The following is a 16,034-nucleotide window of genomic DNA, read 5'->3' as shown; positions in this document are numbered from 1 at the left end:
ACATTACTATAGCGCTATACTATAGCATTACTACAGTACTATACTATAACATTACTATAGTAATATACTATAACATTACCATGGTACTATACTATAACATTACATTACCATAGTACTATACTATAACATTACTATAGCACTATGCTATAACATTACTATAGTACTATGCTAAAACATCACTACAGTACTATACTATAACATTACATTACTATAGTACTATACTATAACATTACGCCACTATAGTACTATGCTATAACATTACTATAGTACTATACTATAACATTACTATAGTACTATACTATAACGTTGCTATAGTACTATACTATAACATCACTATAGTACTATACTGTACCATTACTATGGTAATATACTATAACATTACATTACTATAGTACTATACTATAACATTACTATAGTACTATACTATAACATTACATTACTATAGTACTATACTATAACATTACTATAGTACCATACTATAGCATTACTGCAGTACTATACTATAGCATTACTACAGCACTATACTATAACATTACGTTACTATAGTACTATACTATAGCATTACTATAGTACTATACCATACCATTACTATAGTACTATACTATAACATTACTATAGTACTATACTATAACATTACATTACTATAGTACTATACGATAACATTACTATAGTACCATACTATAGCATTACTGCAGTACTATACTATAGCATTACTACAACACTATACTATAACATTACGTTACTATAGTACTATACTATAGCATTACTATATTACTATACCATACCATTACTATGGTACTATATTATAACAGTGCATTACTATAGTACTATACTATAACATTACTATAGTACTATACCATATCATGACTATAGTACTACACCATAACATTACTATAGTACTATACAATAACATTACATTACTATTGTACTATACTATAACATTACTACAGCACTATACTATAGCATTACTATAGTACTATACTATACCATTACTATAGTACTATACTGTGACTTTACTATAGTACTATACTATAACATTACTATGGTACTATACTGTAACATTACTATAGTAATATACTGTAACATTACTATAGTACTATACTATAACATTACTATCGTACTATACTATACCATTACTGCGGTACTATACTATAACATTACTGTAGTACTATACTATACTATAATATTACATTACTACGGTGCTATACTATAACATTACTTTAGTACTATACCATACCATTAATATAGCACTATACTATAACATTACTATAGTACTATACTAAACCATTACTGCGGTGCTATGCGATCGCATTACTATAGTACTATACTATAACATTACTATAGTACCATACCATAACATTACTATAGCACTATACTATAGCAATACTATAGTACTATACTGTGACATTACTACAGTACTATGCTAAAACATCACTACAGTACTATACTATAACATTACATTACTATAGTACTATACTATAACATTACGCCACTATAGTACTATGCTATAACATTACTATAGTACTATACTATAACATTACTATAGTACTATACTATAACGTTGCTATAGTACTATACTATAACATCACTATAGTACTATACTGTACCATTACTATGGTAATATACTATAACATTACATTACTATAGTACTATACTATAACATTACTATAGTACTATACTATAACATTACATTACTATAGTACTATACTATAACATTACTATAGTACCATACTATAGCATTACTGCAGTACTATACTATAGCATTACTACAGCACTATACTATAACATTACGTTACTATAGTACTATACTATAGCATTACTATAGTACTATACCATACCATTACTATAGTACTATACTATAACATTACTATAGTACTATACTATAACATTACATTACTATAGTACTATACGATAACATTACTATAGTACCATACTATAGCATTACTGCAGTACTATACTATAGCATTACTACAACACTATACTATAACATTACGTTACTATAGTACTATACTATAGCATTACTATATTACTATACCATACCATTACTATGGTACTATATTATAACAGTGCATTACTATAGTACTATACTATAACATTACTATAGTACTATACCATATCATGACTATAGTACTACACCATAACATTACTATAGTACTATACAATAACATTACATTACTATTGTACTATACTATAACATTACTACAGCACTATACTATAGCATTACTATAGTACTATACTATACCATTACTATAGTACTATACTGTGACTTTACTATAGTACTATACTATAACATTACTATGGTACTATACTGTAACATTACTATAGTAATATACTGTAACATTACTATAGTACTATACTATAACATTACTATCGTACTATACTATAACATTACTGCGGTACTATACTATAACATTACTGTAGTGCTATACTATACTATAATATTACATTACTACGGTGCTATACTATAACATTACTTTAGTACTATACCATACCATTAATATAGCACTATACTATAACATTACTATAGTACTATACTAAACCATTACTGCGGTGCTATGCGATCGCATTACTATAGTACTATACTATAACATTACTATAGTACCATACCATAACATTACTATAGCACTATACTATAGCAATACTATAGTACTATACTGTGACATTACTACAGTACTATAACATCACTATAGCACTATACTATAGCAATGCTATGGTGCCATACCATAGCATTACTAATGTACTATACTATAGCAGTACTATAGTACTATACTATAACAATACTACAGTACTATACTGTAACATTACTGCAGTACTATACTATAACATTCCTATAGTACTATACTATAACATTTCTATAGTACTATACCATACCATTACTATAGTACTACACTATACAATTACTATAGTAATATACCATAGCATTACTATAGTACTATACCATAGCATTACTATAGTACTACACTATAACATTACTATAGTACTATACTATAACATTACAATAGTACCATACCACAGCATTACTATAGTACTATACTATAACATTCGACAGTACTATACTATAGCATTACTATAGTGCTATACTATAACATTACTACAGCACTATTGCCCTATACTATAACATTACTATAGTACGATACTATAACATTACTATAGTACTATACTATAACAGTACATTACTATAGCACTATACTATAACAGTACTATAGTACTATACTATAACACTACATTACTATAGTACTATATTATAACATTACTATAGTACTATACTATAGCATTACTATGGTACTATACCGTAGCATTACTATAGTACTATACTATAACATTGCTATAGTACTATACTATACCATTACTATAGTAATATACTATAACATTACTATAGTACTATACCATACCATTACTATAGTACTACACTATACAATTACTATGGTACTATACTATAACATTACATTACTACGGTACTATACTATAACATTACTATAGTACTATACCATAACATTACTATGGTACTACACTATAACATTACTATAGTACTATACTATAACATTACTATAGTGCTATAATATAACATTACTATAGTAGTGTACTATAGCATTACTATGGTACTATACTATAACATTACTATACTATAACATGACTATGGTATTATACTATAACATTACTTTAGTACTAATCTATAGCATTACTATAGTACTATACTGTAACATTACTATAGTGCTATAATATAACATTACTATAGTAGTGTACTATAACATTACCATGGTACTATACTATAACATTACTTTAGCACTATACTATAGCATTACTTTAGCACTATACTATAGCATTATTATGGTACTATACTATAGCATTACTATAGTACTATACTATAACATTACTATAGTAGTGTACTATAACATTACTATGGTACTATACCATAACATTACTTTAGTACTATACTATGGCATTACTATGGTGCTATACTATAGCGTTACTATAGTACTATACTATCGCATTACTATACTATAACACTACCATAGTACTATGTTAGAACATTAATATTGCACTATACTAGAACATTACTATAGCACTATACTAGAACATTACTGCAGTACTATACTGTACCATTACCATAGCACTATACTATAATATTACCATTGTACTATGCTAGAACACTACTATAGTACTATACTAGAACATTGCTATAGTACTGTACTACAACATTACTACAGTACTATACTTTAACATGCCGGCAGTACTATTCTATAACATTACTGCAGCACTATATTTTAACATTACCACAGTACTATACTATAACATTACAGCAGTGCTATACTATCTCATTACCAGAGTACTATACTTTAACATTACTGCAGTACTATACCATACCATTACTACAGTACTATACTATAACATTACTGTGATACTATAGTATACCATTACCACAATGTTGTACTTTGACATTACTGCAGTACTATACCATAACATTACTGCAGTACTATACTATAACATTGCTGCGGTACTAAACTATAACATCACTATTCTACTATACTATATCATTACCGCAGTACTATACTATAACATTACTGCAGTGCTATACCACAACATTACCACAGTACTATAATATAATTTCTGCAGTACTATACTACAACATTACCACAGTACCATGCTATAACATCACTACAGTACTATACTATAACATTGCTGCAGTACTATACTACAACATTACTACAGTACTATACTATTGCATTACTGCAGTACTATACTATAACATTACCACGGTACTATATTATAACATTTCTGCAGTACTATACTACAACATTACTACGGTACTATATTATAACATTACTGCAGTACTATACTATAACATTGCTATTGTACTATACTAGAGTGTAGTGACAGTGAAAGAACATTTCTTAACACCATGAAAACATTGTTAAGAATCAGAGGACGTAAAGAAGCCGCCTGAGGATCGGTCATGTGGGACGTGGTTGTGATGACATGTTATTTTCCGTTGAAAGCTCATACCTGGAGTTCAGACAGAGATGATTGAGTCCCAAATAGCATGTTAATACCTATATTATAGTGCACTACTTTTGACCAGAGCCCTATGGGTCCTATGGTCAACAGTAGTGCACTACACTGTAGATAGAATAGGGTTCCATTCGGGATGCAGGTAATATTATTGTCATTAGAAAGCTCTCACCTGCAGTCCAGACAGAGAAGAGAACAGAGCAGGACTGGGCTGCTGTCTCCTGGTGTCCACTAGCACCGTAAGGCCTTGGTCACGCCTCTCGCTCCTGAAACCAGAAACAAAACCCATCAGGGTGATCTTGTGAAATGGTTAGTCCTTGCGTCATCTCTCCTCTCCCCTGTAACTATTCCACAGGTCGTTGCTGTCCATCAGAATGTGTTCTCAGTCAAATTACCTGGTAAAATAAGGGTTAAATAATATATTCATATGTATAGCCCCATTATGAGAGTGGTTACGCTATACTAGAACATTACTATAGCACTATACTAAAGCATTACAACAGGACTATACTATAACATTACTATAGTACTACACTATAACATTACTACAGTACTATACTATAGCATTACTACAGTACTATACTATAACATTACTATAGTACTACACTATAACATTACTACAGTACTATACTATAGCATTACTACAGTACTATACTATAACACTACTATAGTACTACACTATAACATTACCACAGTACTATACTATAGCATTACTACAGTACTATACTATAACATTACTGCAGTACTATACTATACCATTACTACAGTACTATACTATAGCATTACTACAGTACTATACTATAACATTACTATAGTGCTATACTATAACATTACTACAGTACTATACTAGTGGCTCCAGACCCATTTCTCAGCTGTTTCCCAAAAAGTGTTGGGGTGCCTACTTTGTTATTGTTTGAATCCCAGAATGCCCCCTTAAAAGGCACACCATCTAGTAACTACAGCCTGGAGGGGGTTTCAGCAGATGAAACCTGAGTGCGGCTGGTTGACTGACTGACCTGAGTGTTGAATAGTAGTAGCCCAGGAGACAGGTTAGGTCTTTGGCCGTGCAGCTCTCCCCAGCCCACACCCTCCCCCGCGTGCACACCTGCAGCACCGCCCGCCCGCTGAGGTCTCTGTTACCTGGAAGAGAGAGGGGGGGGGGGGGGGGGCTGGGGTCAGCGCTCACTCATAGTCAAGTAGACCTTATGGGTGCTTCCCAAATGTTACCCTAATCTCTATATAAAGTAGTGCGCTACATTTTGACCAAAGTCCTATGGGCCCTGTTCAAAAGTAGTGCACTACAAAGGGAATACTGTAGGTTGCTATTTGGGACGTAGAGAAAGTGACCTGTCTGTTGTTAAGTGTTTGTCGTCATCCCAGGCCCCACAGCACAGCTCATCATACTGCTTTAGTTCAGGATGGCATCTCCTCTTACACACATCTGATCCAGTCTAAGTCATTTAATAGGCTCCTATTATTCTACATAGAACATTCCCACTCCTACTGAGCCCCAAGCTTCATGTGTCACATGGGAGTAAACACTTCATGTGTCACATGGGAGTAAACACTTCATATGTCACATGGGAGTAAACACTACATATGTCACATGGCAGTAAACACTACATATGTCACATGGGAGTAAACACTTCATATGTCACATGGGAGTAAACACTTCATATGTCACATTAAGGTAAACACTTCATATGTCACATGGGAGTAAACACTTCATATGTCACATTAAGGTAAACACTTCATATGTCACATGGGAGTAAACACTTCATATGTCACATTAAGGTAAACACTTCATATGTCACATGGGAGTAAACACTTCATATGTCACATGGGAGTAAACACTACATATGTCACATGGGAGTAAACATTTCATGTCACATTAAGGTAAACACTTCATATGTCACATTAAGGTAAACACTTCATATGTCACATGGGAGTAAACACTTCATATGTCACATGGCAGTAAACACTTCATCTGTCACATGGAAGTAAACACTTCATATGTCACATTAAGGTAAACACTTCATATGTCACATGGGAGTAAACACTTCATATGTCACATTAAGGTAAACACTTCATATGTCACATGGGAGTAAACACTTCATATGTCACATGGAAGTAAACACTTCATATGTCACATGGGAGTAAACACTTCATATGTCACATGGGAGTAAACACTGCATATGTCACATGGGAGTAAACACTTCATACAGTATGATGGCCCCAGAGGCCAGTGTGTGTGTGTGTCACCTACCATTTAAGATGATGGCTCCAGAGGTCAGTGTGTGTGTGTGTGTGTGTGTGTGTGTGTGTGTGTGTGTGTGTGTGTGTGTGTGTGTCACCTACCAGGTAAGATGATGGCCCCAGAGGCCAGTAGTTCTGGGTTGACCTCTGACACCAGGTTGGGGAGGTGACAGTTAGGGGGTGACCCTGGGGCTGGGGCCAGCTGGATGAGGACTTCATTAGAAGGTTTGGGGGGGTGATGGTGTGACTGTGCCTGACTGTGCCGCATGGGGTTAGTGCTGATGCCACCTTCATGGATCGCTAAAGTGAACCAAGACAAAAATGGTATAATTTCAGACAGTATGCCGCTGTTAAAAATGGTATCATTTCAGACAGTATGCTGCTGTTAAAAATGGTATCATTTCAGACAGTATGCCGCTGTTAAAAATGGTATCATTTCAGACAGTATGCTGCTGTTAAAAATGGTATCATTTCAGACAGTATGCTGTTGTTAAAAATGGTATCATTTCAGACAGTATGCTGTTGTTAAAAATGGTATCATTTCAGACAGTATGCTGTTGTTAAAAATGGTATCATTTCAGACAGTATGCTGTTGTTAAAAATGGTATCATTTCAGACAGTATGCTGCTGTTAAAAATGGTATCATTTCAGACAGTATGCTGTTGTTAAAAATGGTATCATTTCAGACAGTATGCTGTTGTTAAAAATGGTATCATTTCAGACAGTATGCTGTTGTTAAAAATGGTATCATTTCAGACAGTATGCTGTTGTTAAAAATGGTATCATTTCAGACAGTATGCTGCTGTTAAAAATGGTATCATTTCAGACAGTATGCTGTTGTTAAAAATGGTATAATTTCAGACAGTACGCTGTTGTTAGAAATGGTATCATTTCAGACAGTATGCTGCTGTTAAAAATGGTATAATTTCAGACAGTATGCCTCTGTTAAAAATGGTATAAGTTCAGCACCTGTGCTGATGTTAGTGTCTATTGTTCAAACTGTGGAATAAAAACCCCTGTCTGAATACCGATTCATTATAATCACTCTATTTATTGTTCAACAAAATGACCACAGAAAGAGGTCATCATTTCACCTCAATGTGTACATCTCTTACATCATAAACCTAAAACCACTATAAACATCATTCAACCTACTTTAATTAGGAATCAACCAGAAAAATATAAAAACACCTACAGGGGTAGATAGATAGAGGGAGGGAAGGAATGAGGGAAGGAAGTGAGGGATCGAGAGAGAGAGAGAGCGAGAGGAGAGAGAGTGAGAGAGCGAGAGGAGAGAGGGGGAGAGAGCGAGAGGGGGAGAGAGCGAGAGGGAGAGAGGGGGAGAGTGCGGGGTGAGAGAGAGGGAGAGCGAGAGAGAGATGAAGAGAGAGAGGAAGAGAGAGAGGGAGAGAGGGAGAGAGGAGAGAGAGAGAGAGAGAGAGAGAGGGAAAGAGAGAGGAAGAGAGAGAGAAAGAGAGAGAGAGGGAGAGAGAGAGAGAGAGAGAGGAGAGAGAGAGAGAGAGAGAGAGAGGAGAGAGAGAGAGAGAGAGAGAGAGAGAGAGAGAGAGAGAGAGAGATGAAGAGAGAGAGAGGAAGAGAGAGAGAAAGAGAGAGAGAGAGAGGGAGAGAGAGAGGGAGAGAGAGAAAGCGAAATAGAGAGGGGGGGATGTATAATCAGGGACTGCTCTTCCAGACTGAGTCACTGCAGAGACCAGGTGTTCCGTCTGACTCACTGATACCAGGCCTGGGTTCAAATACTAACTGAAATCTTTCAAATACTTTTAGCATTTGCTTTAGTCTGCCTGGAGTGCCAGATGGGCGGGGACTATTCTACTGGTTCCCTTGCACTAGGCAAACTCAGTCAAGCCCAGCTAAAATACGTGAAATGATTTCAAATAGTATTTGAACCCAGGTCTGTCAGCTACTATAAAATAAAACTCTGGATCACAGACAGACTCCCAACGCCCCACTAACAGGAATGTAGCTCCTGACGTTCCCGACTGGTACCAACCACTGTTATAGCTTACACACGTTCTCCCTTTCTCCTATCCCTCTGGCTGGGGCTGGCTACAGGCTGGCTACGAGGCTGGCAGCTCTCACACTCAGCATATACAGCCCAGATCTGGGTTCATATTGTATTTAAAATGTTTTTCATGGTTTCAATTGTGAATAGTCCTCTTCAAGATGGTCGCCGACCACTCAGGCAGAGGGGGCTGCTGAGGGGAGGACGGCTCATAATAATGGCCGGAATGGAGTGAATTGAATGGCATCAAACACAGAATGTGTTCACCCCATTCCAGCCATTACACTCCATTACACTCCATTCCAGCCATTACACTCCATTACACTCCATTCCAGCCATTACACTCCATTAAAGCCATTACACTCCATTACACTCCATTCCAGCCATTACACTCCATTACAGCCATTACACTCCATTACACTCCATTACACTCCATTACAGCCATTACACTCCATTACACTCCATTACACTCCATTCCAGACATTACACTCCATTACACTCCATTCCATCCATTACACTCCATTACCCTCCATTCCAGCCATTACACTCCATTACACTCCATTACAGCCATTACACTCCATTCCAGCCATTACACTCCATTACACTCCATTCCAGCCATTACACTCCATTACACACCATTACAGCCATTACACTCCATTCCAGCCATTACACTCCATTACACTCCATTACAGCCATTACACTCCATTACACTCCATTACACTCCATTCCAGCCATTACACTCCATTACACTCCATTCCAGCCATTACACTCCATTACACTCCATTACACTCCATTACAGCCATTACACTCCATTACACTCCATTCCAGCCATTACACTCCATTACATTCCATTACACTCCATTCCAGCCATTCCACTCCATTACCCTCCATTCCAGCCATTACACTCCATTACCCTCCATTCCAGCCATTACACTCCATTACCCTCCATTCCAGCCATTACACTCCATTCCAGCCATTACACTCCATTCCAGCCATTACACTCCATTCCAGCCATTACACTCCATTACCCTCCATTCCAGCCATTACACTCCATTACCCTCCATTCCAGCCATTACACTCCATTACCCTCCATTCCAGCCATTACACTCCATTCCAGACATTACACTCCATTCCAGCCATTACACTCCATTCCAGCCATTACACTCCATTACCCTCCATTCCAGCCATTACACTCCATTCCAGACATTACACTCCATTCCAGCCATTATACTCCATTACCCTCCATTCCAGACATTACACTCCATTACCCTCCATTCCAGCCATTACACTCCATTACCCTCCATTCCAGCCATTACACTCCATTACCCTCCATTCCAGCCATTACACTCCATTCCAGACATTACACTCCATTCCAGCCATTACACTCCATTCCAGTCATTACACTCCATTCCAGCCATTACACTCCATTACCCTCCATTCCAGCCATTACACTCCATTCCAGACATTACACTCCATTCCAGCCATTACACTCCATTACACTCCATTCCAGACATTACACTCCATTACACTCCATTACACTCCATTCCAGCCATTACACTCCATTACACTCCATTCCAGACATTACACTCCATTACACTCCATTACACTCCATTCCAGCCATTACACTCCATTACACTCCATTACAGCCATTACACTCCATTACACTCCATTCCAGCCATTACACTCCATTACACTCCATTCCAGCCATTACACTCCATTACACTCCATTCCAGCCATTACACTCCATTACACTCCATTCCAGCCATTACACTCCATTCCAGACATTACACTCCATTCCAGCCATTACACTCCATTCCAGACATTACACTCCATTCCAGCCATTACACTCCATTCCAGACATTACACTCCATTCCAGCCATTACACTCCATTACACTCCATTCCAGCCATTACACTCCATTCCAGACATTACACTCCATTCCAGCCATTACACTCCATTCCAGACATTACACTCCATTCCAGCCATTACACTCCATTACACTCCATTCCAGACATTACACTCCATTCCAGCCATTACACTCCATTACACTCCATTCCAGCCATTACACTCCATTCCAGCCATTACACTCCATTACACTCCATTCCAGACATTACACTCCATTCCAGACATTACACTCCATTCCAGACATTACACTCCATTACACTCCATTACAGCCATTACACTCCATTACACTCCATTCCAGACATTACACTCCATTCCAGACATTACACTCCATTACACTCCATTACAGCCATTACACTCCATTACACTCCATTCCAGCCATTACACTCCATTACATTCCATTACACTCCATTCCAGCCATTCCACTCCATTACCCTCCATTCCAGCCATTACACTCCATTACCCTCCATTCCAGCCATTACACTCCATTACCCTCCATTCCAGCCATTACACTCCATTCCAGCCATTACACTCCATTCCAGCCATTACACTCCATTCCAGCCATTACACTCCATTACCCTCCATTCCAGCCATTACACTCCATTACCCTCCATTCCAGCCATTACACTCCATTACCCTCCATTCCAGCCATTACACTCCATTCCAGACATTACACTCCATTCCAGCCATTACACTCCATTCCAGTCATTACACTCCATTCCAGCCATTACACTCCATTACCCTCCATTCCAGCCATTACACTCCATTCCAGACATTACACTCCATTCCAGCCATTATACTCCATTACCCTCCATTCCAGACATTACACTCCATTACCCTCCATTCCAGCCATTACACTCCATTACCCTCCATTCCAGCCATTACACTCCATTACCCTCCATTCCAGCCATTACACTCCATTCCAGACATTACACTCCATTCCAGCCATTACACTCCATTCCAGTCATTACACTCCATTCCAGCCATTACACTCCATTACCCTCCATTCCAGCCATTACACTCCATTCCAGACATTACACTCCATTCCAGCCATTACACTCCATTACACTCCATTCCAGACATTACACTCCATTACACTCCATTACACTCCATTCCAGCCATTACACTCCATTACACTCCATTCCAGACATTACACTCCATTACACTCCATTACACTCCATTCCAGCCATTACACTCCATTACACTCCATTACAGCCATTACACTCCATTACACTCCATTCCAGCCATTACACTCCATTACACTCCATTCCAGCCATTACACTCCATTACACTCCATTCCAGCCATTACACTCCATTACACTCCATTCCAGCCATTACACTCCATTCCAGACATTACACTCCATTCCAGCCATTACACTCCATTCCAGACATTACACTCCATTCCAGCCATTACACTCCATTCCAGACATTACACTCCATTCCAGCCATTACACTCCATTACACTCCATTCCAGCCATTACACTCCATTCCAGACATTACACTCCATTCCAGCCATTACACTCCATTCCAGACATTACACTCCATTCCAGCCATTACACTCCATTACACTCCATTCCAGACATTACACTCCATTCCAGCCATTACACTCCATTACACTCCATTCCAGCCATTACACTCCATTCCAGCCATTACACTCCATTACACTCCATTCCAGACATTACACTCCATTCCAGACATTACACTCCATTCCAGACATTACACTCCATTACACTCCATTACAGCCATTACACTCCATTACACTCCATTCCAGACATTACACTCCATTCCAGACATTACACTCCATTACACTCCATTACAGCCATTACACTCCATTCCAGACATTATTATGAGCCGTCCTCCCCTCAGCAGCCTCCACAGGGTCATCTAATACCTGGTAGAAAGTAAAGCAACAAAGGATATGGCCACGCCCGGACATAAAAACCTGACCATAAAAGCCATTGTTCATATGTCTTCAAAGTTGTCAATGTGTGAAAACAGAGAATGTATAGATGGGGTGTCTCTGAACCATGTATGAGACTAGGAGTAGTGTGTTTACAACCACCTCTAACTGGCCCCCTTGTGTTGTCCTAGCCCATCCCCTCCGAGCCTAGCCCATCCCCTCCCCTCCGAGCCTAGCCCATCCCCTCCGAGCCTAGCCCATCCCCTCCGAGCCTAGCCCATCCCCTCCCCTCCGAGCCTAACCCATCCCCTCCCCTCCCCTCCGAGCCTAGCCCATCCCCTCCGAGCCTAGCCCATCCCATCCCCTCCCAGCCTAGCCCAACCCCTCCCCTCCGAGCCTAGCCCATCCCCTCTGAGCCTAGCCCATCCCCTCCGAGCCCCTCCCCTCCGAGCCTATGTCCTCCCAGCCCCTCCCCTCTAAGCCCATCCCCTCCGAGCCTATCTCCTCCCTGCCTCTCCCTTCCCAGCATAGCCCCCCCTCCCAGTCCCTCTAAACATCTCCCTGCCCCTCCCCTCCGAGCCTAGCCCATCCCCTCCGAGCCTATCTCCTCCCTGCCTCTCCCTTCCCAGCATAGCCTCCCCTCCCAGTCCCTCCAAACATCTCCCTGCCCCTCCCCTTCCAGCCTGTTCCCTCTCCTCCCATCATAGGCCCTCCAAGCTTAGCCTCTCCCTTCCCAGCCTAGCCCCCTTTTGTCCTCAGGCACTAAATGTAGTACTTCCTGTGTGACTGGCTGTGGCTGTGCGGCCAGTAATTCTGTTTGCAGCAAACTTCCTACATTGCTTTGTTTTGTCAGGAAGTTATAAATGTAGAGCCAAGCCTCTCCTGCATTGTACCCAGTGTAAGCCTGGGTTGTATACGGCGTTTCACAGCCTTCTAAGCCATCAATGCAGCCAGGACCTGGCCACACATTTTTCAACCACACATTTCTGTCTGTCGGAGAACGAAACGGTCTGGACTAGCAAATATAGGATGCATCCCAAATGGTACCCTATTCCCTACATATATACACTGAGTGTACAAAGCATTGAAATCACAAAGGGGGACATGAATGACTGTACGCTTGTATTGACTGTACGTTTGTTTATTCCATGTGTTACTCTGTGTTGTTGTTTATTCCATGTGTAACTCTGTGTTGTTGTTTATTCCATGTGTTACTCTGTGTTGTTGTTTATTCCATGTGTTACTCTGTGTTGTTGTTTATTCCATGTGTTACTCTGTGTTGTTGTTTATTCCATGTGTTACTCTGTGTTGTTGTTTATTCCATGTGTTACTCTGTGTTGTTGTTTATTCCATGTGTTACTCTGTGTTGTTGTTTATTCCATGTGTTACTCTGTGTTGTTGTTTATTCCATGTGTTACTCTGTGTTGTTGTTTATTCCATGTGTTACTCTGTGTTGTTGTTTATTCCATGTGTAACTCTGTGTTGTTGTTTATTCCATGTGTTACTCTGTGTTGTTGTTTATTCCATGTGTTACTCTGTGTTGTTGTTTATTCCATGTGTAACTCTGTGTTGTTGTTTATTCCATGTGTTACTCTGTGTTGTTGTTTATTCCATGTGTTACTCTGTGTTGTTGTTTATTCCATGTGTTACTCTGTGTTGTTGTTTATTCCATGTGTTACTCTGTGTTGTTGTTTATTCCATGTGTAACTCTGTGTTGTTGTTTATTCCAGGTGTAACTCTGTGTTGTTGTTTTTGTCGAACTGCTTTGCTTTATCTTGGCCAGGTCGCAGTTGTAAATGAGAACCTAGCGGCACTGAAAACCTAGCGGCACTGAAAACCTAGTGGCACTAAATGTAAATTGTTCTCAACTGGTCTACCTGGTTAAATAAAGGTGTTCTCAACTAGTCTACCTGGTTAAATACAGGTGTTCTCAACTAGTCTACCTGGTTAAATAAAGGTGTTCTCAACTAGCCTACCTGGTTAAATAAAGGTGTTCTCAACTAGCCTACCTGGTTAAATAAAGGTGTTCTCAACTAGCCTACCTGGTTAAATAAAGGTGTTCTCAACTAGCCTACCTGGTTAAATAAAGGTGTTCTCAACTGGCCTACCTGGTTAAATAAAGGTGTTCTCAACTAGTCTACCTGGTTAAATACAGGTGTTCTCAACTGGCCTACCAGGTTAAATAAAGGTGTTCTCAACTAGCCTACCTGGTTAAATAAAGGTGTTCTCAACTAGCCTACCTGGTTAAATAAAGGTGTTCTCAACTAGCCTACCTGGTTAAATAAAGGTGTTCTCAACTAGCCTACCTGGTTAAATAAAGGTGTTCTCAACTAGCCTACCTGGTTAAATAAAGGTGTTCTCAACTAGCCTACCTGGTTAAATAAAGGTGTTCTCAACTAGCCTACCTGGTTAAATAAAGGTGTTCTCAACTAGCCTACCTGGTTAAATAAAGGTGAAATAATAAATCTATAAATAAAAAATGAAGCAATGGTCACCACAGCCATTACCATCTCACATGGTGGATATGGGGGTAATTCCATCCCTTCTCAAAGTGAGGGAGGGTTTTGCTTTCAGAATAAAGTCCTGAAAAAAGTCAGTTGGTTCACTGGTTCTCATGTTACTCAGGTGAATGGACCTTACATGAGGACAGGTTAAGGGGTTTTCCCCTGCATTCAGCCCCAGTGGAGGAGGGGGGCACAATGAATGCTATTGTACAGGAGGCAACTCATATGTCTGGGACCAGAGTCGAGCACAGCCCAGTCCCACATTCACTGGAAGGTCATCTCACTGTGTGTGTGAACCTAGCGCCAGTGTGTGTGAACCTAGCGCCACTGTGTGTGTGTGTGTGTGTGTGTGTGTTTCCCTCCTACGTCTGGTTGGTTACAGGATCCTCTGAGGTTTCTTGTCCACCAAGGTCTCAATGGGCTCTAGGTTTTCAGTGGCT

General features: G+C 39.2%; 1 protein-coding gene across 4 annotated transcripts in view; it reads right to left on the bottom strand.

Annotated features, from left to right (window-relative positions):
• The window catches only part of LOC149984352 (pleckstrin homology domain-containing family G member 4B-like), a 132,866-nt gene that overhangs the window by 46,016 nt on the left and 70,816 nt on the right, over window positions 1-16,034 (bottom strand). For all 4 annotated transcript variants that reach the window (XM_090220743.1, XM_090220744.1, XM_090220727.1 and 1 more), the window contains exons 4-6: window positions 7,369-7,566; window positions 6,027-6,150; window positions 5,183-5,276 (exon numbers count right to left, since the gene is read on the bottom strand). In XM_090220743.1, coding sequence (XP_090076869.1) covers window positions 5,183-5,276; window positions 6,027-6,150; window positions 7,369-7,566 — 416 coding nt within the window. The remainder of the gene's footprint in view (window positions 1-5,182; window positions 5,277-6,026; window positions 6,151-7,368; window positions 7,567-16,034) is intronic.

Source organism: Oncorhynchus mykiss, chromosome 3 (assembly GCF_057628025.1).
Source record: "Oncorhynchus mykiss isolate SJ-2025 chromosome 3, ASM5762802v1, whole genome shotgun sequence".
In the NCBI taxonomy this organism is placed as follows: Eukaryota; Metazoa; Chordata; class Actinopteri; order Salmoniformes; family Salmonidae; genus Oncorhynchus; species Oncorhynchus mykiss.
The sequence above is the reverse complement of the archived record's forward strand: the minus strand, read 5'-3'. Positions and strand labels throughout refer to the sequence as shown.